Source organism: Struthio camelus, chromosome W (assembly GCF_040807025.1).
Source record: "Struthio camelus isolate bStrCam1 chromosome W, bStrCam1.hap1, whole genome shotgun sequence".
NCBI classification, from domain to species: domain Eukaryota; kingdom Metazoa; phylum Chordata; class Aves; order Struthioniformes; family Struthionidae; genus Struthio; species Struthio camelus.
Window position 1 is genome coordinate 19,494,422 of NC_090981.1, and position 27,909 is coordinate 19,522,330.

Consider the following 27,909-nt stretch of genomic DNA (forward strand, 5'->3'; position numbering starts at 1 on the left):
ACAGAAATGCATAGTGCTTTTTTGCAGAGCACATTTTCTATTAAATCTGGATTTCCTTTGAATCTTTTGTTTCTATTTGGTTTCATTTGTTACATTGTAGGCTTTTTACCCTGTGGCCTATTTTTCATTCTTTCTTATTGTTTTGTATAAAGGAAAGGATTTTTATTCAAGATGCTAAGCTTTAATTTAATATATATATATATATATATTTTTTTTTTTTGCTTTGTAAAAGCCTTTTGATCCATGAAGTGGAAGAACAATGAAAATGTCTTTTTCAGATCCTATAAAAGACTGGAACTATATGCCTTTCACATGCCATATATTTCAGAAGACTCTTGAAAGTGCTTTGGACATCAGAACACAATGCTGGATAATTGCTAAGAAAAACACACAGATAGCTCTTGGTGTTAATTTTTTCTTGCTACTGAGATGAAACCTGTTAAAAATAATCACTCTTACAGAGAAAGTTACTAAATGGTATGAATCTGTCTGTACTGTATAAAATGGACTGCTGTCCATGAACCTGAATTTGCACACATCTCCTTGCAGGGCCATAAATTAGCCTTTTTCCCTTGTTTTTCAATGATTTGAAGGTCATCTTAATTTTTAGATTAACAACAAATGTCATCCTTCATATCCCTGAAAACATACTAAAGAAGCCAGTGACTAATTATATAAGGCAGAATGAAACAAGCATTAAGCAAATACTAAAAATACGTCCGCATTGTTATTAAAAATAAAACAAATATAGATCTCATCCAACAAATTAACTTAGATAAACACTACAAGCTTATTGATTTTTAAAAATGGGCAAAAGTGGAAGTGAAAAGCACCTCTGATCCAGAAAATATTTACAGATGAACAAAACTACTGCCATTTACTGCAATGCCTTCCTTCAGTAACTTCTCCAATAACTCGCTTTTCTGGAAAGGATATTTATGCTTTCGCTTAAAGACTGGAACTGTAACATCAACGAAACACTGTAGCATGTCTGTAAATCCTACTAGAACTTGAAACCTAAAATGCTTTATTGGACAAAGATGATCTTCAACATAATATAATTTTAAATATCTTGTTGAACTGAGTTCTAGAAAAGCACAGCTGCCATATAACCCTGGGAACTTTGATACCACCTCCCATGATTGCCACTGTTGGCAATTTGGTGATGGCCACTTCCATCAATACCTGTTTTGCCTATTTGCACCTGATCTAGCTTGCTAGTGGGGTTAATTTTTCAGCTTGAGGACACTCTGCCTTGTTCAAGGAGATAATAAAGAGTTCAGCTGGCAAAACTGAAGAAAATTCAGCTAGGAGAATCACAACAGTTTCAGCTAAGTGAACTGGAGAGTATGAGAAAGACATATATAACAAAAAAGTTTAGATTTAAAATTAATGCTTATGACTTGCTGTCACCTTTTGCTAGCTGGATATATTTGCATGCGTGGCCATTTGGAAGCTGCGGGAGCGTTTTTGGTTTGAGCACGTGGTTATAAGCAGCATCTATTCTTAAAGCCTGCTGAGTGGCTTAGCTTTTAAAACTTAAAGATCAGCAAGCTCTCTACGTATATCTCGCAAGCACTGTAAATCAAAAAGCTTTTGAAAACAAAACAAAACAGAAAACAAGGCCTTAATCCAAGAGGTGTTCGAGATTCACAAGCTGTGCCTTCAGAATTTATAAGGTGCTCCCAGGCACGTTGCCCGTTACCTGTGCTTATGGGGCTATTTGAGTTCTGGGTGCAAAAATACACGAGGTGGTGGTAGAAAACAATCACAGCTCCACCTTGTCAGGGTTAATGGGTACTATCTGCTCCACTGAGAAACTGGCGGCGCCTGTAACTCACGTGAGTGTCTCACAGAAAGCATGCCAAGGGATCCAGCTTCTGCCATAAACCTTCTCTGCCAAGTCCCATGAAGAAAACAGTCAGATTTTCACGGAATTTACAAACTTTACAAACATCCGCGACAGTAAAGGAAGTCTGACAGTACCAGAGCTACTGGCTCTTACAAGTTTCCTTAACAAGTGCATTTAAAGGTTAAAAGGTATGTTTCTGTAATGCTAGCTTTAAACACTCAACTTGAAACATCAGAGAAAAGAGCCAGGCTGTTTTCTTCTAAAGGTTTATAAAATCCTGGAGCCAAATTAAGCCTTCGTGGCACGTGTTCTAGCTCCATGCCCTCAGACTACAGTCCCAGTGAAACTCTTGCAATCACTAATAGAATGAAGTTACAGATGAAAATGCACTTTGAGATTACTTAAATACAATAAAATAGAAAATGCTTATTCACATTTCCACAAACAATCCTAACATACTTGTTATCCACCAAAAAGGAATACATGTCATGCCCTGTTTGCATTATTGCTCTGGCCAGCTGGGGATCACCAAGGCTATAACCTTTTCAGAGGAGCCAGTGTAATATTGATTTTGGCATTTGGCTTCTGCTCCACCTTATACAGAAGCTGTCCTATTGATTTTGAAGGAATTATTCGTGGACTACTGGGCATGAGAAGAAAAACAAAGTGAACGTCCTGATTTCTTACTAAAAGTCCACATCAGGCTGCATATGCATCTAACTTTCACAGACATTCAAAACTGAGGATCAAGTTTATATATTATGTACTGCAAATGCTGTTTCAACAATGAGAACAGAAAACATGCAGAAAAGGGAATCTACAAATGGAAAACATGGTTTGGCTAGCTAGATACGTAGAGATGATTAACTATCATTATAGGTAGCAACTGTTATAGAAGACAACACAACCTGCAGGCAAATATGCTCTTGTAAGATACAAAAATCCAAGCTGACATATCCAATTTAAAAATCTGATTTAAACAATAATCTAATTTAGGAGGCAAAGGCTGGGTTTGGTTTGGGGTCTTTCTTTTCTTCAGTTAAATCTATTCAAAAGTTTTCATGTTTAATCTACAAAAACACCTATCTTTACCACCGTACCCTTTCCTAAATTTTGTCCTTGGCCCAGCCCAGAACTGATGAACTTACATTCCTGAAGTTCACAAAACACTTTTTCAAAGTGATCCTGACAGCGTGGTGGTTGTGCTGATTCACTCACTCCAAGAGACAAGTTCGTGTCTTCTGTCTACTCACTTGTCATTGATCTGTGTACTGTGTTCAGTCAATACATCTATATTAGAGTAAGTTATTTCACATGAGCGTCATCTCTTCCGCTAGAATTGAAGTGTTTTGTAAATGAGTGATATCTCAACCCAAGTAGTATTTCTTTTCAGAGATATATATTATCAGCATCTCCATCACTTCCCATTGAATTTCACTGCAGGCAAACACCACCTTATACAGTGTAATTCCCGTGCTCAGAAAGAAAAGGCCTGGTGAAAAAATACATTTTCCACAGAAAACATTCCCCCAAGAGATACTGTATAACTAACCAAACTCTGGTTTGGACACCACTCAGGTTTTATTCAGGAAAAGATACATCCACTCATAGTTTCATCTCAGGTAGGATGAAAGCTTTTCAGAAAGGCAGAGGATGTCAGGGAAAGAAGAGTTACGAGTTGGGCTAGAAATAAGCACTGAATGAGGACAGCCTCAGAGACATTCATATAGTACTCGAATCTTTAACCCTCCACATTTAAGTTGAAAGCGGCCACTGATGTAGCCTATTAGAAATTGGATACAACTCATTACATAAAGGAGGTAATGGTTGCCACAAAAGGAAATAAATGGGAGTCTCCGAAAAAGCGTAGTCCCCAGAAAGGTTACAGTACCATATCACGCTGTGGTACACTGGCAAAGGTAAGTAAGGAAGCTGCTTGCACAGCTTTTACTGCACAATACACCAATTTAGTCCATGCAATCACTCTGTCATTTTTCGAGAAAACATTACAGCGCTTAGGAAGCGCTTGTCTACAATTACCACCCAGAAAGCCGCTGTCATGGCATACAGTCAAAAAAAAAAAAAACTGTTAAACAAAGCTGGCAAACAGAATTGAGAAACTACAGCTAAAAATCAAGCTCAGGTTGTGGGATCTGGCACATGGACATCTGGCATATAATAGTGTTAATGCTGTTCACAGATACTTACAGATGAAATTCCTACATAAGGACAAGAGTAAATCCTGATCGAGAAAGGACAGTATTTTGGGAGAGACGTTTCAGTACTGTAGTTTTACAAGAAGTTTAGTGCTTACATAGTGCAGTTGCTCCCAACATATTTGAGGCCATGAAAACGAACTGAATATTAAATCAGGGAGTTTGCCTTACACCTCTCACATTTTGAGGAGTATCTCTTCCTTTCAGTCTCAGCCTTCTGTTTGGTTATCAGTAATCATTAAACGTCTGATAGCCTGCCTTAGGAAGACCGGCTTGCTTTGTAATTTCTGTTCCTTCTCCATTATTGAATTAAGCAATGAAGTATTTATATGATATGTCTTATTAAAGTATGACAATTTTCACTGATTTTTGTTGAATGAATAATTTCCTAGATGAACAACAATGATTGTAAAATAAAAATATCTCTATTTTGTCTCACTGTACCTTTCTGTTCACTAATGCTGATCAAGTTAGGGATGGAGAAAATACAGTTAAAGAAAAACAGGGAAAGAGTTTATCCCCTACATAGGGCAAGCAGTGACAGAAACTAGCTCCAGAGAGTCAAAAAGCTACCACTTTGTCTTTTCAGTACTATCTACCGCTCTTTGATTTCACTGCCAACGTGGTTCTCAGACACGCTTGTGAGAAAATCACGCGTAGCTAGCAACAAACAGCACTGCCCAAATTCAGCAGGACAATGTAGCAAACATAACATCTTACTGCAGTTTTGCCCGCATGGAAACGTGACAAATTCCAAAATGAATCTTCCTGTAACATATGAACAAAAATATCCTCTTCCTCCTTAGTCTACCTTCCTTCTCCTAGCACTACACTAGCAAACTGCAACAATTTTCTGCAGTTCCAGTTACCTCTAATGCCATGCAGACCTTTTAGAGGACCGCAAAACTCTCGTGAGATGACACTGTTCAAAGGCACGTGAACAAAGGCTCTTTCAGTTTTGGCCTGTCGTGTATACACATCAGAAAGTACTTTTTTTAATTGAGGCTGCTGGGACAAGCAGTCAAAGGCAGTGAACTGAGGAAGAAGCACAGGAAAAGGGCTGCACATGTATTCAAAATGAGTTATAACACGTAGGTGAGGGAAATGGACAAGAAAATCCTGTGAGAGGAAGGATTATTTCCAAAGAAAGCTTTGGAGATTCCTGTCCTATGTAAAATGCCCTTTCAGGGAGTTCAGAACTCGGAGATCTCCATAAATAGTATCTCCTCATCCTACATTGCACAGTAATACACTTTTCCTCTATATATCTGGTTAGCTACAGAGGAACTCAACTCATAAGGCTCTCAGAGAGAAAGGTAACATGCAACTTCCATTGACTGAATTCAGCACACTTGATTAAGATCAGCATTACAGTAGCACTGCATTATCAACGCTTACAGTTCCTCACTTTGTACAATACTTGCTGTTTCTTTAGGACTGTGTATGAAAATAATCATATTTAAGTATACAAAGTCCACTTACCAAATGTTACATTTTTAACGTGGTAAGTTCATCTTCATGTAGTTTATTAATATTTCCCCACTTACTCTTATATTTCACAAAATAAGCTACCTAAGCAAGAGACCACTTCCATAAAATTTATGAGAGCATTTTGTTTTCAAAAAAAGAACATTTCCCTGTTTTGAATTAAGCAGAAAAACAACTGCAACTGAAAACAGGGTACTATAAACCAAAATTATTGTCCTGCTGATGATCGAGGTTTTCAGCTGTTGTTTTTACAGAAATGCTATACTAAAGAAACTGATAGCCAATTGTCTTTGCAAGACCATCAGCTCTGTCTTGCGAATCGACTTTTACATGGCCTGTGAAATTTAAATTCTAAATAAGTTTTTTTTAATCACTGGCTAAAATAAACCCCTTTCAAATGGATAGTCACTAGCAGTGACCTACTTTGAACTTGACTGTAATGACATATATGGCTGCAATGTTAGCCTGAAGATGACATTTCCAAAGACCATACATACAGGAACAGAAAGACGGAGTAACTAATGTATTATATATTAAAAAAAAAAAATTATTCCGAGAAATTCTGTATTCCAGATAACGGAAAGAAAAAGATGCAAGAGAGAGGCAACAATTCATAGCCTCCACAAATCATTCCCTCTGATAGAGGGAGGGATACTATGCAAAGAAGCCACTGTTGCCACTGAGCAGTTTCTGCATGCGCAGCAGAACAAGACCCTCCATCAGGCACCATGGCCGTATTGCAGCCTGTCGCTGGGGCTGCAGCGCCGGGTTGCTATTCTCCGAGAGTCTAGAAAATTGCAATGACTAAAAGGCCAGCTCTTATTTCAGGACTTCACTTGATGTTTTTGATATTCTGCACTGTTCTTGTACCAAGTATGTAATGCCTCAGTCTTCATAATTTTTTTTATTAAGCATGATCATCTACTGGCTTCCCCATACACCAAATGGAAGGCGCTAACCCATCCCTGCCTACTGTGCCATGTGGCTGCAAGGAAGCCTTTGCTCGTAGCTTTTAAACATGACCTTGCACCATCATCCTTTGTGCACAGAAAAAAATAAAAACATAAAATAGAGATAATTTTACAGTTCAAATGTATTTTTATCTGTATACTTAACGTTGGACTATCCAGCATGTTTCTGAGCACAAAACAGCTCACAATTTTTAGCGCTGGCGCACGGTGACGTTTTTAAAGTAAACGAAGAAAAAAAAATCAGGTCATGCAGACTAATCTGATAACACAGTCCAAGCCCCTCGACTAGGATCCTGAGCAGAGGAATCAAAGGTAATCTGCCCAAAAGGGAGAACAACGCTGGGAAAGGCACACAAGACGGGCAGAAGCAGGTGAGAACTTACCACTGGAGCAGTTGGGTCCTCCCCAGCCAGGCTCGCACTGACAGGTGTTTGGAGCAATACACCGACCGTGGACACATTTATCAGCACAGTGAGCTGCCAAAGGAGGAAATAAAAATAAATAAAATAAATAAATAAAACTCCTTGCACTAGGAAAAAACATGCTCAATCCAACCGTTTCACGCTGTTGCCCCAAATACCTTTTAAAAGCAAAATAAATATTAGCATACTAATGTTTGACGGCCTCTCTTCAAAATGCATTCGCTGACTTCCATCTCTTCCACTTTCCTAATTTTGAAGGCTCCAACTAAAATCATGTTGGGCAGCTCAAATACTTTAGCATTTAAACAAAGAGAAAATGGCACGCATTTGAAGAAAAAGTAGAGTCACGGAATAATATAGGTTGGAAGGGAACTCTTACATAAAGAAAAAAAGAGGGATTTCTGTATCCAAAAATAAAAAGGGGGGGGGGGGTTCTCTCTCTCTGATTCACAACATGCCAGTATTTTGGTATTGATTTTTGCAAATGGTTGCACAGTTCAGATAAAGCACAATGAAACAGTGAGGATAATTAAGATAAGGCACAGAATATAAACCTCATGATTCACCCCAACCTTTATTCTAAGCACGAAACAGAATGGCTTGAAATTTTTCATGAGAATTTTTATTATTATTATTTTCAAGCACATGCTTTTCCATTGTTAAGCTTATTTTGAAATAAGGCAGATGCTGGAAACTCCAAGGAAAACATGAAACGACTCCTATACCCAGTACGCAGAAGTAACTAAATCAGAACACAGTACAATACAACGAAGAGGAAGAACTCACAACTAATAAATTGCTGGCATCATATTCATCAGGAAAACTCCTTAATTTTGCAAAAGTATATAACTGTAATAATTGCTCATCAAATTCAAACAGCAGCAATGCTTAAAAAAACAAACACAGGACGATAATTTTCTTTGTATCTGTATTTCCAGAAAACCTATGGCAGGAATCTGATCAGTATACCAAAGAATGGGTGGTGAACAATGGGGGGAAAAAAGAAGGTTGGTCTGCACAAGAAATGTAATGGGGCTAAATATGAACTATTTCTGTTCCGAATGTATTGAAAATGTTCTACACTAATTAGGAAAAATACTTTCAAAGTTTCCTCTGATTTTTTCCTAATTAAACATGATGAAGCAGGATGGTCATCTTTATATTTTCTGTGGCCAAGGAAAATGAAAGCCTCATAGAGATCAATCATATATATTACTAAAATCTTTGGTTGCTTGGGATCCAAGCTGTCTTAGGCCCTTTAATTTCCCTTCTCAATTTTCACTTCTAATAAGCTACTTTTCAGATGTGCATTAAAGTTATCTTCATTTGAAATCAACAATGAGAATACGCATTTTAAACAGCAGATGATAGGAAATATTAATGCAAAACTATTTCATTTATCATCTATTTATTTATTATGGAAAGAATTAATTTAAATAATGCAGCACAATTTTCCATTAGTCTTGCAACTAGATATGAATTATTTCCATCTTTGAAGATTCTTGCCTAATAAATGCTGCTTTGGGCACTGAAGTGTTCCCTAAACCAAGTGTGTAGTAAAGTCTTCCCTGTAAACCGTAAGATAACCCAAGGTAGCACTGCACACACAAGCCTTTGTGCGTGTACACGTGCGAATAACTTTGTGAATATCAACAGACTGCATTCAAATTCCCAAGCACTGAGGCTAAACAGACAAAAGCTACATCCCATCGCTTATTTCGTGACATAGGTGGAAAAAGAATACAAAAGCAAAAACATGTAAAACCAGAGCAATCCGCTTCCTAGGTGGTTTTACCTCTGCAAACCTCGAGGGACACAGCACTTGGGAAGAGGAACTGTTCCTTTAAAACTAGCAGAGTGATACAATGCTGCGGTACTCTGGCACAGCGGCAGTCCTCCAAAGGGAAAATAGTTATCCTTCGAAGTACCACAAACGCATGAATGGGGGTGCTGCCCCTGCAAAACCTCAGTCTACCAGTGAGTCCACTGCCCTTTTCAGTACCAGGACACGGCTCCGTGCACAGCCGTCCTGAAGACAGGAGGGCAAACGCCCAGGGGCAGAGTCGCCCATGCGGAGCTTGCAGCCCTGGGGCCATTGTCCAGACCCCACGGGAGCTGTAGCAGCCACTCTTTGGCCTCCGGTCCCCAGGCGTCTTCTGGCCCTGACCCTCTGTGATGCGCCGAGCAGCCCCATCCTTCCTACACGCTACAGAACAGTGCAGGCTAGGGTGCAGGGGAAATAATCAATAACTACTTAAAAAATATATAGAGAGAGTTGGCTTTGAAGAAACTTAAAACAGACAAAATTTGGGGGCAGCGTGTTTACAATGTCTCAAATTATAGCTGCATTCTTATTTCAGTCACAACAGGTTAAATCATCACGAGCGTCTCTTAAGTCAATGAAGTAGTGTTTCAGCTTTCATTGTAGTAGAGCCTAAATCAAAAATAACTCTTCAAAGCATGGTTTTGACTACTGGGTCTCTGCAGAAGTTATTATGAGTAATGATCTTGGTATTTTTGACAGGCAAAACTCTGCTGACTAATAATATAAGAAATACAGGATCAGGTCCATTAAAGGATGCTATATAACGTAAACATTACTGCTTCCAAATAACTTCAATAGAAATCTTCTAAAATGATAACTATATATCATATACAAACCCATTTTTACACCTTGTAAATCTTTACTTTGAAGATGTAAAACTGAAGTCAGGCATGATTCTATAAATGTATAATATATACAAATAGTATTTAATATATTTATTTATTTTTTTTTAAGTTTTTCAATAGCCAAAAATACATCTGATCAAAGAATGATTTCTTCCTACTCTGGACACAAGAAAAAGGTATTTTGTAATCAAAATATATTATTCTCTAGGCGTCGTCTGGGACTAACCATGAGATGCTTGGCAACTGAATCCAAGTTAACATTCTTAACGCACAGGCTCTGTCCCAAAATTATTGCATTGAATATGGAGATAAGAGAATCGAAATTTACTACAGGACCTACAGAAACGTTTAAGATGAGAACACTGTGAAAAGGAGTAGGGAACACACTGAAAAGGTATGCATGGCATCAGGGACAGAGAACCAACTTTATCTGGGTTTCCTACAGAACTATTAGACCTAAGAAAACATTTACTTGCAAGAGTAGGTGACAAACTTAACGGGAAGTCTCTTTGCTACTGTGCAGCGTAAAGAAGTACCAAAAATTCATTGACACCTGTAAATTGCATAAATCACATCATCTTCCTTTGTCAGGAAAATCAATTTCCATATGAAAAGAAACCTGAGCTTAACTCTCGCGTATTTGCTTTTACATCCTATTTTCCATTTTCTTCTATGTCTTATTTATCATTTCCTATAAAATCTTCTCTAAAATCTTGCCTCATCAAACTTGCAGGTCTGTATTTTAGCAGATCACATCTTTTCCTTTTTTTAAAAAACAAATGGTAGATTTGCTTTTCTCCAATTATAGAGTACCAGCCAACTGAAGTATCTATAAAATGCCTGCTAGTGCACCTGCAATTCCCTCTTCCAGCCCTTTCAGCATGCAGGTAGGAGGCTATCCGGTCCCTGACACAGGTGCACGAGGCTCCCCGAGATCTGTGTCTACCCCGGTTGCAGTAATTGGTCTTTTGTAATCAAATGAATGAAAGCGCCATGCTGAGGCACATTACTCACCCAAACACTGGCACTACAGCAAGCCGAGAGCGCTGTGAGGAAAGCTCTTCACGAGCACCTTTGCAGACGGGTCACAGCTCCATTGCTTTGGCTGGGCAGCTCATACCAAGGGGATTAAGCTAGAAGCACAGTGCATGTACTACTGTTTTAGATCAAGTTGCCATTTTCAGGCTCCGGTCACATGGCTTGTACTGGTATCAATGGAAAGGAGCTCAGGAAAGATTGCAATTCAAACATCCACTTATACACTGATGGGCCCCTGCGTACCACCTATGGTGTGAATGCAGTGCGTGCCTCCGTTCTGCCACCCGCTTAAAGCCTTGCAGCCACGCAGTGCAACCCATACGTCTCGTAAGGCTTCCATTTCTCAACTACAGCATATATGAACAGTGAAACATGATAAGACTTGAAATTTCTGAATGGCATTTTATGAATCTGCTCTCTGTGATTAAGAAAGTGATACGGAGTTACTTAATCACAAGCCACTACAAATGACATTTAGACAGCTGTGCACAGGACCAGCTGAGGTTAAAAGGAGATATGGAAGAATCTCCAATAGCAGATTTTGAAAAGGGGTAAGATTTTTTACCTTTAATGAAAGTTTATGCACGCAATTTTTACAGCTCTTTTTTTTCCATTTTGAAAAGGTAGATATAAAACAATTAACACAAATAAAAGCGTGAAATATTTCACCTGTAACTATCAGTGCGAGTAAGTGACCAGGAGAATTAACTGCATTTCCATAACTAGACTTTCAGCTTTTAAGCAATCACACCACTGAATAAGCTAAAACCTGAAATCTCCAATTAAATAAAATTCTTGTCAACTTTACAGAGAATTCATATTAGTAAGAACTGAGTAATATCCAAAGTGGGTCTGCTTCTGGGTTTTAAGTAAGTCTCTGTTTTAGTTCCTCAGGTTAAATGACTTCCAACAAAGGAAATCACTCTGTGCATGACTCAGTTTTGTTTCGTGTTTCTGCTAATACTACACTACCCTAATTTGGATACCTAGAGTAATTCGCAGAAGTTTACAGAATCACAGAATGGTTGAGGTTGGAAAGGACCTCTGGAGATCATCTAGTCCAACCTCCCTGCTCAAGCAGGGTCCTCTAGAACATATTGCACAGGATCACGTCCAGGTGGGTTTTGAATATCTCCAGCGAAGGAGACTCCACCACCTCTCTGGGCAACCTGTTCCAATGCTCTGTCACCCTCACAGTGAAGAAGTTTTTTCTCATGTCCAGATGGAACTTCCTGTGGTTCAGTTTCTGCCCGTTGCCTCTTGTCCTGTCACTGGGCACCATGGAGAAGAGGCTGGCCTCATCCTCTTGACACTCCCCCCTTCAGATACTTGTACGCAATGATGAGATCCCTTCTCAGTCTTCTCTTCTCCAGGCTCAACAGCCCCAGCTCCCTCAGCCTTTCTCCATAGGAGAGATGCTTCAGTCCCCTCATCATCTTTGTAGCCCTCCGCTGGACTCTCTCCAGGAGTGCCATGTCTCTCTTGTACTGGGGAGCCCAGAACTGGACACAGTACTCCAGGGGAGGCCTCACCAGGGCTGAGGAGAGGAGGAGGATCACCTCCCTCCACCTGCTGGCAACACTCTGCCTAATGCACCCCAGGAGACCATTGGCCTTCTTGGCCACAAGGGCATATTCCTGGGTCACGCTTAACTTGTTGTCCACCAGGACTCTCAGGTCCTTCTTGGCAGAGCTGCTTTCCAGCAGGTCAACTTCCAGCCTGTCCTGATACAGGGGTTATTCCTGCCTAGGTGCAGGACCCTGCACTTGCCTTTGTTGAACTTCATGAGGTTCCTCTCCGCCCACCTCTCCAGCCTGTCCAGGTCCCTCTGAATGGCAGCACAGTCTTCTGCTGTGTCAACCACTCCTCCCAGTTTAGTATCATCAGCAAGCTTGCTGAGGGTGCACTCTGTCCCTTCCTCCAGGTCATCCATGAATACATTGAACAAGACTGGACCCAGGACTGACCCCTGGGGGACACCAATAGCTTCAAGCCTCCAACTAGACCCTCCTCCCTCGATCCTCCTCCACCAAGGGAGAGTCTTCCTTTCTCCAGACTTCCTCTCTTGTCCCCAGGGTCTGGAATTCCTGAGGGATGGCCTTAGCAGTAAAGACTGAAGCAAAGAAGGCATTCAGTAACTCTGCCTTCTCTATATCCTTCGTTACTAGGGCACCCGCCCCATTCAGCAGCGGGCCCACATTTTCCCTAGTCGTCTTTTTGCTATTGATGTATTTGAAGAAGCCCTTCTTGTTGTCCTCAACATCCCTTGCCAGATTTAATTCCAACTGGGCCTTAGCCTTCCTTGTTGCATCCCTGCACGCTCTGACAACATCCCTATATTCCTCCCAAGTGGCCTGTCCCCTTTTCCACATTCTGTAGACTTCCTCCTTCTGTTGGAGTTTTGCCAGGAGTTCCTTGCTCAACCATGCAGGTCTCCTGCCCGCTTTGCCTGATTTCTTACTCAGAGGGATGCACTGCTCCTGAGCCTGGAGGAGGTGAGGCTTGAATATGAACCAGCTCTCCTGGACCACCCTTCCTTCTAGGGCCCTACCTCATGAGATTCCTCCAAGTAGGTCCCTGAAGAGGCCAGAGTCAGCTCTCCTGAAGTCCAGGGCTGCGATCCTACTTATTGCCCTGCTTCCTCCTCATAGGATCCTGAACTCCACCATCTCATGGTCACTGCAGCCAAGGCTGCCCCCAACCTTCACATCTCCAACTAGACCTTCTTTGTTTGTTAGTACAAGGTCCAGCAGCACACCTCTCCTTGTTGGCTCCTCCACCACCTGTGCCAAAAAGTTATCATCAACACTTTGCAGGAACCTCTTAGACTGTTTGTGTCTAGCTGTGCTTGTATTTATCATTTTCTGAAAAAGATAAGCTTCTATAGCTGCTGAAATCCTCAAAATTTTGTGAAGGAAATTTGAATGCATAAACCGTTTCAAACTAGGAATGGAAAAGAACTCACTCACATATTCTAGAAAAAGTAACTTTATCTTGCTCAAAATTAATTAAAATATGTGCCAAATACTGAGCACTTTTCTTGCCAAATAAAATTCACATATCTTTAAAATTCCTTTAAAAATGTGTATTTTCATATATAAATAAACACTGTTTCACTTCCACATTGCATGCTAGAATACATCTTTTTGTTGATCGTTTTGCTCTACGCATTGATGACTTATTATTAAAGTGAGTGATATTCAGTCATGCATTCAGATAAGATGGTTTATTTTCCATTCTCTGTCTAGAAGAAATTCAACACATATTCCTATGCCTTAGAAAAGGATTCAAATGAACAATACATGTAATAGTCATATCAGTTTAAGGTATTTATACACATATTTCATTTAAATAAAGCCATGAGTCAGGATCCTACAATCCACATAAATATCTCAACCTAAATAGTGTGATATAATCTCTGTGCTGTTGACATTACCATTACCTGTTTCTGTTATTGCCTATGCCATTACTGTTACTTCCTATCCATTTCTCAGATAAAAAGTTGCAAAGATTCATTTGAGGATACTAGTGATCATATTTGTACTTGAAAGGCTGATGTTCATATTATAGCATGACCCACAAGCTTATCAGCAATTGTCTTTTATTTAGAGTGAGTGATATGAAAAGCCTGTAGTGTATCCGCCAGCTGTGATTTTACTTATCAAATCTGTAGACAAAATGCAAATGGAATTTTCACCAAAAAGTGAAAACTCAACACAAGCTTCAGCTGTCAAAAGTCTTCAGGAATGATTGCAAAAGCTGGAGTCACAATTCAACAGGAATCCCACATCTCAACATGAATTCAAACTCATCTTTTCAGACCGGACTCAGAAAGACTCGAAACAATGGTTGGTGCTTTTCTGTGGCTGCTGGTCACTGATTATCCTTGTGAATACACTGTTTAGAGGCTTTTTATCAACATGAGGCTGCCACATTTTTGCAATGCCTTTATGTAGCAATATATATTTCTCTTCCTACCACAACCAGTGGAGCGGTGCTACAATTAGTCAGCGCTACCGCTAGGCCAATAGCGATTTGTTAGTATTCATGCTGCAGAGTCCTAGATAGTATTTAAGCAAGGAAGTCACATGATTTCATTCACCACCACATACTCTGAAGTCTTGAGCCACACCAAAATCATCTGCCAATAGAATTTTCTAATTGAGCTTCCTAAACTGAGAAGCCAAATAAACAAACAAATCAACTGCAAAACATTAACAGTACCACAATTGTTTTAGGCTTTTTCCATTACAAAAGCATTCCCCACTCTCTTTAAGAACTGAGGAATCCACAGGGCAGGAAAAACAAAGTCACCTAATGGAAATCCTTTATGCCTGGAGAAGTAGCAATGAAAAAGAAGGTATCAACAACACTTCTAATGGTTCTTAGAATTCTCTTCTATCTTTGCTTATAAAAAAGCGGGTATGTACATGTGTACATTTTTCAATACAGTTCCCATTTTCTTTTGGAGAAATCTTTTGTGTTAGCTTTTTGCCAGTGATATTTCTGCTAAGATGATACAGAAGAATCCTTCTCCTAACGCTATCCCTTACAGGTTGATCTCAGCTGACAGCATCACACTTGCTTTCCACTTGCATGAATTGCATGAGCAGTATGATCACAGTGCATACAGGTATCATCTGCTCTAGTATGCAAAAGTCCATTATGAAAAAATCTCGCTGAAACAGCAAAAAGCATCAGGTATTTGCCTTACTGAATTAACTTCTGAGGTTCCTCCCGTGCTGTGAATCCTCAGCTCCACCCCAAGATCACGAGGACGGAGGGTGTCTCAGTGCCTTCTGGGGTCAGTCATTACAGAATCCAGTGAATGCAAAGTCAGCTCCACTGAAGGACCTGGTAATCTTTATATAAATTGAAATACTCCAAGGTCTCATTTTAAAAGAAGCCATAATCATGGCATGCTAAATTACTTTGAAAGTCAGAGCAGATATGTCCGGAATGTCTGGCATCTTTTTATGTAACATCACCAAAAATTAGTAAATCCAATATAATCTGCATTTATCAAATTCTGATGATTAGTATATTTATATAAAATGCAATATCCTACATAAATAATGTATTATTTACAATAGTCTGAGTATTACTGTGTTTACATAGAATGAATACACTATATATATCACAGCTATGTAAAAACTATAGTCACATAAGAGGCTCAGCATCATAGTATTTCTCATATGATTAGTCATTGTTCTATACTTCAACTAACAACAATAATATATTCATATGTACTATATAATAACCCCAATATAGAGTTCAGCTCTTACGATGCTAATACACACCAAAATGAAAAAGATAAGAGATTGCTCATCTTTAGATCAATTTAAGTTTTTTTAAAAAAAATAATAATGCAGACCTAGATTTTTGATGTGCCGAAATACACTTTAAATCAAAGATCTTACTGTTACACTTCCAGAAAGCGCAGCGTAACAAAAATGTACATGAGGATCCTGTGATGCGTTACGACATTCACAAGGTATAATTTTCTAAGAGAGAAATAAATCCTATAGGTCATTTCCAGCACAGACCTCACAATATAAAAAAAGATACCTCTAAACAAATTAATAAACTATCTTGCATTAAATAAATCAATTTCATGTACATAGTGATCCTAATCTTCAGGCTCCATTTATTGGTAAAGACAGAAGACTTATCCACAGCACTGCTTTCTCCTAAAACTGTGCTGCAGACTCCAGTGACAACGATATATCTCTTGTTATCTGTTATTTTGCAGAACATTTTCTTCCAAAAGTGTCTCCATACATTGACTATTACGCTCCACAATTATCACTGTAGCAGTAGGGGACACAATAAAGCAATGAATGTGTTTCCATTTTTCTCATCCTCAATTGGGGAAAAATAAGGAACTTGCCTTACAGAATTAGGCGGGAAACAGGTTATAGCAGCAGGCATGACATGAAGCAAAGCTTCACGTAAGAGGAGCCAAAACAACCACAAAATGAGCACACATGCTGTTGCTTTCCCAAAAAGCTGGGCTTTTCACTTTTTTCACTGGGCTGGGCTTGTTCAGGAACAGTGTAGCAAGCCCCAAGAGTAGCCCCTACAATCCAGAGGCTCCAGCCCTCACCAAGCTGCTCTTATACGGCCCCACATTTTCAAGAAAATTCAGCTATCTCAGTCACTGTTCATAAAGGTTCGAACATTATTTTTAAATCTCACCACTAGAAGCAAAAAACCTGAGAGGATACAGCTGTTGTCCACTGTAATACATGCATGTTCTGTCCCCTCAATATTTGCTGCACATATTTGCATTCACAGGGACAAAGACAGGGCTTAGAATTTCAAATTCTATGGAACTGATTTCATTTTTAGCCCTTCACACTTGCATCTCTCCAAGGATAAGCTGCACAGCACAACCGCTCACCTGTCATAAGCTCCCTACTATCACTCCTGCCCACACGAGCAACCAGCTATCCCATCCACCGTACAATACTGAACAACCTTTCGATGGGCCTATGTTAAAACACTAACAATACACTTTTAGGACTCAAGATTAACTCATCCTCTAATTTCATTCTGCCTTTCTTCTGTATTCTTGGATGAATATCATTTTAAGAATCAGATCTTTCTAGCCTGCGCAAGGCCATATGCAAGGGAGGAGCAGAACTGAACCCAGGCCAACACCTGTTCATGGACACAGCCTTTCCCTCTGCAGACTCGAGGAAGGTTGGAAACGGATGGATGCACCACCCAAAAAGGCGGTGCTGCCTTCCAACAACTGTTACAGTCGCTGCATCCACGGGACAGGCTGAACAACAAGGTCAACACGGGCCCCTGCAGAGGAGAAAAACCCTTATATTTCCCTTCTGGCCTTGCACTTAAGATTTACTTATTGTGTTGCAAAATACATCGACACTTGTGTTGTCTGAGGTGAAACATGCCATCTGATTATTAGTAAGAATCAAGTCAAATTTAATTACTTAGACATCTGAGATCCAATTATCCTGTCATTTGCACGTGCACAATACCAACTGACCTCAATGAGAGTTGCATGTGCACTGCTGATAGGACAATTGATCCCTGGTAACTCAGCTCCCACAAATCTTCCTCCAAAGAGGAGCCAAACCAGCATTGTGATAAACGTACAGAACTTCAAAGGAAAAAGAAGCTAAACTTACGGACACACATTTCCCTGCTCTCATAAAATCCAGGACAGCACTGGGATTTACGTCTGTACATTGTCTTTTCACCATGTCTGTAGGCGGTACGGTAACTGATTCTGAGGAAAAAAATGAATGGTTGTTACATATATTTTATGGTTTGGAAAGTAAATAGTTTACATTTTCACACATTTTAGAAAATCTTTAAGTATGAACAAAAGGACAGAAAAAAACCCTTAAGAAAGAGAGACACCTTGATTTATCTACTGTTGATTTCGGTCTCAGTGGTTTCTTTTGGAAATTCTCCATCGCAAGCCTTATTTCCATGGGTGGACAGGCAGCAGTTAAAAAAAAAAAAAAAGTCAAGAATTCTGGCTACTTAACCAGTACGTAAACTAGAGTACTGCTGCCTTTAACATCAGCATCCTCCACGGAGGTTAGAGGCTGGCAATACCAATTAGTTTGCTAGATATTACAGGTATCAATTTCTGAAGAAACAACTTCTGGGGATTATCCTCATGAAGACTGCAGGACGGTGGTGAGCAGCGCACAGAAGGGAGAGTAAATCATCACATAAAAACAGCAAGGGAGTGCACAAAGTGTTGCTTCTTTCTGCCACAAGCAAGTAAAGTGATCAGAAGCAGGCTCTTCTCTGCACTCTCCCTCTCCACTCTTCACTGCGACCTTAAATCCCTCCCCCAGACTCTCCCGGCTGCTGACTACATATTGCACAAAGCAGTAAACACATCCTCACAATGTGTGAGGATGTGAGTTTGAACTCTCAGCAAAGAGCAGCATGCATCTAAATGGCACCATATGTAAATAAAAAAAAGTATAATCTCTCTTTGAACTTAGTATCTGCTTTTCACATTCTATCCACATCGAGCTGCTTCCTCCCAGCTGCTCTGCCCCAGGGAACCTTTCCCATTGCTGATCCTTCATACTTATGGGCACATTCCCCTGCGGAACACGGCTTTTACAGCTGTCTAGGCCAGTTTTGAATCATTCACTCCTTGCTTACTTTTTTACAGTGTGCAAGAAGGAGCTTCCTTTAGGAAATCTTTTTATTTTTCTGTCAAGTAGCACCCACTTTCCCCAGAACATACAGTTATGAGCAGCAAGGCAGAGAGATGTCTCATATGATATTTCTGACCACATACTCCTTACAGGATCTGGGGCATTTAATTTACCGTAGTGCGTGGTTTTTTTTTCCTAACCTGTTCTTTTTCTGTTAGTGCTCCACAGGATGATACACCCTGACCTGCCAATAAAACATATGTGATACTGCTTGGCCTAGACAAATGCATTTTCCAGTTGACACAGACCGTAACAGTTAGACAGATTAGTCTTTATAGCTAAAATATCCTATATACTTTACTTGACTTTAACAGATAAAACCTCTACAAATGCCTACACTATCAGTAGTTTGGCAGTATTAATAATTACACATTACCTGTGTCGCGTGCACTTGAACCAGTTTAGGATGTCAGTACAACTGGTGTAGTAAATTTGATCAAAAGGATGTGGATATGACTCTTGCACTGTAACTGAATAACTGGGGAGAGAAAGAGAGTAGACATATTATTGAGGAAGTCTTTTGCAGTAAAGTCTGACTACAGTAAGTCGTTTACGCAGTCCTGGAAAGTGGCTGTAGTTAGAACTGACAATAGGTCACATATTTAAGCGTATCTTTTAAGCAAGTCCAATGACACCCAGAGGTGCCCACATTAACAGCGTACATAACACTATAAGACTCACTCTGATCCATTTTTTTTTGCTTCCTAAGGTGAGGAACCTGCTAAAAAGATGATCTGTGAGTCCTCAGAAGCAAAGTTGTACAGCCAATTTCAAATCAACGCTAGCTATTACAAATGATCTACTGGAATCTGCTTTCTACCAGCTATTCTATCTACTACCTATATGTTTACTATTTCTTAACTCCACTTTAAAAACATAGGCATAAGACATTTACCAACACTCATCACAGAACGCCTCAATAGAAAGGTATAATAAAATATTGATGTGTAACCAAAACTCACCAGAAGGTGGAACTTCAAGTAAAATATGAACCAGGTAACTATTTAAAATGCAAACAGAAGATATGGATTGAAAGTTTTTTTTTTTCCTAAGAAAAATATATACGCGGAAGACAATGATGTCTCTGCTGAGTAATGCATTTGATTAAAAAGTATTATTAGATATTTAAAGAAAAGTAACATAAAACTAAGTAACAAAAAGCTTTTTCTCAAATGAAGGGCAAACTGAAGAAGTAAGGCAGTGAGATTTGCAGCACGTTCTCTCCTGTGGCAATAAACTTTTAGTAATATTACTGGATGCAGAGGTACTAGTTAGGAGCCACAGAATTAGGCTTCTTCTACTACTATACAAAACCAAAAAAATCTCACTGGATTTTCTGAGAAATTTCTTTTAAAACCTCTATCCGTATCCACAGCAAAACCTCTCCACTGGTTCTGGAAAGCGGTATCAACACACTGCAGTGAGCACTAAAACAGAAATATATACATAAGTTATAATTACTGAAAATAGAAAATATTGAAAATTATGCCATGTAACAGTCTGCTCAGCAATCAGAAATTATAAAATGTTGAGTCCATACTTTTTGTTTGTTTGACTGGCTAACTTTTAACAGAGATAATTTTTTTCAGCAATACTATGCTGAACTCCTATTATCATTTTCTGTCAAGTTACAAGCGCAGTGTTGTAGAAACGCCTCTGTGCTCTAGCACCCAAAGGCCGCAGAGAAGTCAGCAAGGCAAAAGGAATAGAGCTCCGTTACAAAAGAGAAAAGTATTGAATCATCCTAGAAAACTCTTAAGCAGACTGTTTGTGCTGGCAATAAGTCAGGTCTCGATTGCATAATGGGGTTAGAAACTACGGGAATGCACGGTACGTTTCTTCTCCAGCACTAACTCCCAGGACCAGTCAAAACACTTACTAATTATACAGCCCATCTGGCTTTCACTTACAGTGTCTTTGACCTCTTAGCACCTATTACAGGGTAACAGCCACAACCTCGTTTTCCTACTGTCATCACCTATACTGAGAGGAAACAAGTCCAGATCGGCTTGCCCTAGCTACCCGAAATTTACTCTGTTTTCCCTGTGTCCATATAAAGGCAAGCAAGTCTAATCCACCCAGCTGTCAGACCGAGTCCAACAAAATGCTTGTCGGTTGCCGACGCTTAACCGAGGGGCTCTGCGCTTTTCGTTTTACACAGGGCCCGCTCTTTTCATTCCTGCTGCAATCGCAGCTCGTTTATAAGGATCGTTTCATTATGGGGTGGGCTATGTTATTTAGTGTGTATAGACTGCCAGTGCCAGAAGCAGCAAAGAGCTTCTACCTTGCAGTTTTACTCTTTCACGCTCCTGTACTTTTGATACCCGCTCTGAGCAACAGTGTAAGTGTTTCAGTAAGTTTATTTGAAGTTCCTCCTCATTTTTAAGCCTCAGGTAGTGGCAGAAATTAAAAAAAAAGTGTTCATTCGACAAGCTGGACATGCTTGCTAAATATGCATTTTTTCTGCAAACTGGATTAGTTTGTGTTCCAATACATTATACGCTGTAAATAGTTATTTTTTCCCCCACTTTGCTTTCACTATGTTGTAGCTTCCCTCAAACGCACTTTTGGACAAAGACAATAAACAGAAAGCATACAGCTCTTGGAGTAGCATCCAATAGTGTCCTACATTTTCGAATATTGTAAACAGTATTAAGCAGGTGCACAGTAACAGGTATTTCGTATGGTAACTCCTTGATATACATGCTTTTGTATATGGCAAATTGTACACAAAGGTATGGGCAGACACTCCAAAAGCTTCACTCCAAATGCTCAGAGAAATTGCTGGGGAAAATTTTTAAGGGCTCTTCTAAGCATATAGACTTCATGAAAAATCAAATACGAGTTTCAGCTTTCTCTGTAAAGATCCAGCGACAACAACTGGACCTGCACAGCGGCTCAGGAGCGCTCCCAGTGTTTAAACATAAAATACTATTTACCTCAAATTCAGGAAGCATATGCAAGTCCTCAAATGAACAGTTAGCCTCTCTCAAGGACCAGCTGATCAGTTACAGGCATAATTAAGTAATAATAACGAGACCATGAGGCACGGCTTCATTATCATAATCTTTATACACGAAAAGTAGTACAACAAATGCTTACAGTTTAATCTTCCCTACCCATTGTGCACATTCTACTGGTAATTAATGTGAAATTGGGTAAAGGAAAAGACTAACTAGATTGATGAGTTTAGAGCCGTACATTATAGATTTCTAACCTCATCAAAAAAATTAAACAATAAATCTTAATTTAGATTCAGGGAACGTTGAAAAGGAAAGAATCAGCATAATCAAACTTGGCCAAACTCCAATATGGCTAATTATATTCTGCATATGTAAAAGGTTCCCTTTTATTTAAATCGAAAGCAGTTATTTTTATTCTCTTCTTGTCCCTGGACTGTTCTGCAGTGTTGCTGGTGCCAGTGCAAAGTTTTTTTGCGTTGTATCTCTACCACAAAGATAGCTGCATTTTAACACTGTGTGAAATGACCTTTTACTAACCAGTGAGCTTATTTTGCCACTGTGGTAACACAAATTTTTATTCCCAGTTCACTATTTGACTAGAAGCTTTAAGTCATTTGAAATGCACTAACTAGAACAGAACAAAATAGTTATAATCAGAATCTGTATCATGTATTTTCTAAAAGAAAATATTACCTTTCCCAGTGGCTACACACATTTGGATCCTCAAGATTCAAAGGTAAAGTTGACCCCATCCAATGGTATAGAAGTACAACAGAGAAGCCAAAAAAGCAATTCAAATGAAGAACCATCTTCTCGAAAAGGTGACCTATAAGAAAAATAGTAATAATACATTAGCGGTATCATACACATGATAAAAGAGCAGAAACTATTGATCTGCTATACTAAGAGATATATAATCCCAGGTGAGAGACTATAAAGCAACAGGTACTCCACAAGCGTGTTGTGATTGCCTAGCACCACCAACACCATGCCCATGCCGGTAGAGCGCTCAGACTTGGTAGTTTCTGATAAACGGTAGATGGCAAGGAAGCGAACAAGCGATGCTTCTGGAGACGCGGCTGTCCCATTAAACTGCAGGTAGCCAGGCTCATAGCTGTTCTTACCACTAAGTAACAGGCTCCAGTTTAAAATAAAGGCTGGCATTGGCTCAAGACGGTGGAGGGGAGTCTGAACAAGTCCTGCCCTGGCGCAGGCTGGCCAGAGAAAGGCAGAGAGGTCGGGGGGCAGACGGGCACGAGAGCAACAAAAAGTAATATACAGATGTGTCACAGGCAGGGTCTCTGTGTTTATTTTTTTATGCTAACTTATAACTGAAATTAGCTAGACACATGAATACTCAGTCCTTCGAGATGCTAAACGGCACCATTAGCAGGAGCAAAGTGTGCTTGAGATTTGCAAAAAGTGGCACAGCACCTTTTAGTAACTAACTTGTAATTCTCTCGCAAGGCAATTAATCAGGAGAAGGATTTAAATGACTTTGCTTTAAATTGTTACCAGAGAGCATTGCATTACATTCTACATTGTTTCTGCTCTTTTTAAGTTGAATTCCCAATACGGTTTGCATAAATACCCCCTCCTGTGCCAGTTGCAATTACCAAATAGAATAATCATTCTGCTCATCAAAAAAGTTTTTGTAACAACATAAAACCCTAAAAGGCTATCCTAATATTTTGACGAGGTCTATCTCTTTTTTCAAAGCAAGTGATTATAATTTGCATATTGAAACGCTTTTAATCTAACCTGTCATTAATCCACGAAATGCCAGAATGAACACTGGTAATTTTTGTTTGTAATGGCTTAAGCTATAGTACTTTCCTCTCAGTGAACATCAGACCCTATGTCTTTCTTCTTACACACATTTTAACACTATGCAGCTTCTGAGACCAGGAAAAAAATCTGAGATCGCTGAAACTAATTTGTAATAATTCATGAAATAAATTTCTAATTGATGTGTTTATTTTGAAAGAAAGCAACTATTTTGAATACATTAACCAGAAACAGAAATGCCTTACTTCATATGTTATAGAACAGAATAAAGTAACACACACAAACAGCTTATTTTAAGAGAAGAAAGTTGACTGGACCATGGAAAAGAGTACTTTTCAGTACCTTCTTAAGAAGTGAATATAAAAAATTCACCACAAGAAAATATTGTATTTAAAATAGCTGAGTTTTTTTTTTTTTTTTAAAGAAATGGTTAAGAACACAGAGATGATCCCATTTTGCTAAATCCCTCTTGAAAAATCAGGGCTGCTGAAAAACATTTCATGCCCTGGAACTGTTGTAACTGCCTCTCTGCACGTACAAGGCACAGAACAGAAGTCAATGGGCAGTTGTTAAGAAGGGAATTAAAGCAGCTCTACTTTCAGATAATAAGTTCAGCAAAGTGGCGATTTCCCTCATTAAAAGTTGTCATTTCAATTATATGCAGACAGTAAACTGTATTTCCTTATTTTAACTTCAGTAACTTTCCATTCAGATATATTTAACAAAACTTAAAATGTTAAAAAAAAAATCATTTGCATGAACCCCCTAGTGTAAAACTTGATTGCATTCCAGATCTTTTGCTTAATTATTAAGGAAAATCAAAACAGAAAATCAGTACAACTGATTAGCATTGCTAAAGTGTTTATATTAGCAAAAAAAACCATGGATGACTCATTTAACTCTTGCTGTCTACAGTTTGCACTGAAAATACCCTGTTCAAAGATTCACTTTTTAAATCCTATATTGCTTAAACTATTTCAGATAATAATATGCCAGTATCTTCATTATCTACATACATACACATATATACACACACATATATGTAGTATATGCAGTTTCGGTACTGAAAATGTTCCCAGTATGCCTTCTGTATGTAAATTAGTGATTAAGAGAAATAAGAGAGAATAAATAACTCAAAGTTGGAACAGAAAGCTCATCTGACCTGCAAGATACTGGATAATTTCTGTCTCTGGTGTTGTAAACACATGCTACCAGGCATAAAGCTTTCTCCTGTGAGTGGCACAATTGACCTCAGTGCAAAAGAACTTCAAAGAGGTAAATGGTTCCCAAAATGCTCTCTAATATCCAACAACACGGTTACATATACAGAAAGAACCATGAAATTTTTCATACTGCATTTAAAGCAGCAAAATCGCAACACCGCTGGCTGAGATGGCAGTGACAAGACCATGCTAGCAAAGTTAGCAAAGCACATTTTCAAATCACTTTGATTACTAACCAGTCTGTACAAGTCTTTCTGTGCAAGTGAAGTGTCTGACTTTGCAATCCGATTGCACCCAAAATTAATTTAACCCAGCCTAAGGCATTTTACTGCCAGGTCTTTCTTTCCACTAAAGTATACAACTGAATCAATACTTCTCAACAGAAAACTAAACTCTTATTGCCCCTTAACATTTCATGTTATTACTATTGGAGGAAAAAACTTCGGTTTACAAAGGTGCATGGTTTTACTCCCACTGGAGCTGGAGCTTTAAGGCAAGAACCGTGCAACGTGAGGTCAAGGTCTGTTTAACTCATAGACTCCTCAGTTTCCACAGATTTTGAGTCAAGCCCACAGTTTCTAAATGTAACAGGAAAGCTATGCAGCTGCATGAAGCAACAGTAGATTACTCCCCTACATTTATGTAATCTAATTAGAGAAATTTAGCTCATTACATGTTTATTAAATCAAATGGAAGTGTTAATAGTCATCAATAACAGTCATATTAAAACATTCAGCTGACAACCCCAAGGCACGTTATAATTACTAACAAGCATATTTTAAGATGCGGGTATAACAGGTGCACAGGTATCCCTGTATAAATACAGAGAGTTAACCAATATAACACATCATCTGACATCTGTAGGCATTTTCTCTCCCCCTACCATCAGTGTTGACAGTTTTGCACACTTTTTGTTTTGGTGTTTTTTCTCTAGTCCAGGATCAAAAGAAGAAAAAGAAGAAAAATAAATAATAAAGTAAAAAAAAAAAAAAGCTTCTCCTCTGCATACTGAAAACCGAGACACGATTTCAAATGAATCTCTCAGCCTTCCAGAGCAGAGCCAGGAGCACAACTCGGCACACAGAGCTCCCCCCGCCCCCAGCTCATGCTCTCTCTTAACAAAATGTAAATATTGGTGGAACTGGGGGAGTGAAGGAAGATAAAGTAATGCAAAACATAAAAGAAGAAAAGGTTGCTCAAGGCTATGAGGAAATATTTTATGGTCAGCAAAACCAAGTGCTGTTGGTGAATTAAGCAGGATTAGACCTGCATGAGCAACAGAGAATACTATGATACAGTTGCTAACATGACATAAAGGACCCAAGACCAAGGGAAATGCTGATGTAGCTTTTCCATTACTGTTGCAAAAGCGTTTTTATCGCTGCAACATAAAACATGCAGCAGAAACATGCCATTTAATGAGAAGAGGAACTTCAGGAGATCTTTTTGTAGCCTGCCATCGTATCTCTAAGGTTTTACAATGCTCATTGCGGTCTCTCTGCCGTGATATGGCCCAGGTATTTCAATTTGCTCTGGGCTGTAATACCATGGATTGTTTTTAATTACACTTACATTACACTATCCCGCATATATGGCAAATGCTGCTTTTCAGAAATCTTCCTTACGCTCATCATACGTAAACTTTCAGACTGAATTTGTGAACTACAGTCATTAATGGAGCTGCCCTTGCAAGTCTCTTCTGCCCTCGCAACCTCTAAAGTCAGATAAAGTCAGCACACCATAACACGTGGTGATTGCTACCAGCCAAAGCGCATGATGGCTCCAGATGAGATAAAGATTTTTTTTTTATTTTATTTTTTTTTACCATGTAAACATTTTCTGGTGAAGAATTCCTTAGTTCTTCTCTTCACTTCCTACTTAATGGTTTTCATAACATTATACTGTTTTCACTCCTGAGGTTGAACTCCTTTACCAGGGGCCTAATTTGTTTATAAAATCATCTTGTAAACTCCTAGTGCCAGACAAAGCAAAATTTGAACCTGACCTAATCTTGTCAGTGATGATTAGTTTCATGTGAACTTCTGACTATGAAAGAAACTGATTGCTTTTATTGATTACATTAGAGAATTAATGGGCAAAGAGCAGAAGGCTTTTTTCCTTTGGAAATTGGCAAGTCAGCTTGATGCTGCGTCACATGAAACCTCACCCACAAAACATATACAAATTAACCTGAATAGGAGCATTATCACACAGTCCCTAGACCGGCTGAAGAACTGTAAACAAGGCAAGTGTAAATAACTGGTACCATGGTTAAGTTAAAAGGCAGTCCTCCTGTAGGAAACCAAAATCAGTGTTAGATTTATAGAGCTTTCTCAATGATCTGTAGAAAAGATATAAGCAACATACCACAGTTAAATTGACAAATAATATTAAGTTGAGCAGCACATCTGATAATATCAGGAGATAAGAAGATAGAAAAATAAGAAAACAATATTCATGCTAAAAAAATTTTAAAAAGGATAAAGAATAATTTAGTACAGAGTCATTCAACAGAAGAAAGATACCTGCAAGGTAGCAATGTCTGGAGAGATCTACAGTGATACTAGACTGCAAATCGCATATAAGCTTGCAATACATTCCAGCAGCTAAAGACCTTTCTCTTTTTGAGCAGCAGAGGCATCTCGCCATAGGACAAAGTAGTAGTGATGCCTCTGGTTACAGCCCTTAAGACAAACGATATGCTATAATATCTGTGCACAGTTTCAGAAAGATGAGAGCAAATTGGAGGGAACTGAAGGGAGACAAAATCATTAAAGAGCAGACAGAAACAGTGGTTTTATTCGGGGAGTAGGTAATTCGTGGAATGATGAGCTGGGTGTAGACAAGTAGGAAGAGGAACAGGGTATGTCCTGAGAAGAGGGGCTGCAAGGAGCCACCCCCTGGAAAAAGTGACTGCTCTTTTCTTGGACCCTCCAAATACGCCACTGCAAAGGCGTCTCCCCCAGCTAGCGGCTCAGATAGGGGCTCAAAACAGATGTATAGACGAGTACAACTCATCTGGCAAGGGTGGCACTTCGCTTGATAGAAAATATCAAATCTAA

The 27,909-nt window shown here is 39.1% G+C and overlaps 1 protein-coding gene across 3 annotated transcripts in view; it reads right to left on the reverse strand.

Annotated features, from left to right (window-relative positions):
- LOC104150268 (multiple epidermal growth factor-like domains protein 10) overlaps positions 1 to 27,909 on the reverse strand; it is a 106,607-nt gene that overhangs the window by 57,569 nt on the left and 21,129 nt on the right. For all 3 annotated transcript variants that reach the window (XM_068924843.1, XM_009684410.2, XM_009684409.2), the window contains exons 2-5: positions 22,530 to 22,662; positions 19,250 to 19,351; positions 17,815 to 17,915; positions 6,911 to 7,003 (exon numbers count right to left, since the gene is read on the reverse strand). In XM_068924843.1, the coding sequence (XP_068780944.1) occupies positions 6,911 to 7,003; positions 17,815 to 17,915; positions 19,250 to 19,351; positions 22,530 to 22,645 (412 nt within the window). In that variant the 5' untranslated portion in view covers positions 22,646 to 22,662. The remainder of the gene's footprint in view (positions 1 to 6,910; positions 7,004 to 17,814; positions 17,916 to 19,249; positions 19,352 to 22,529; positions 22,663 to 27,909) is intronic.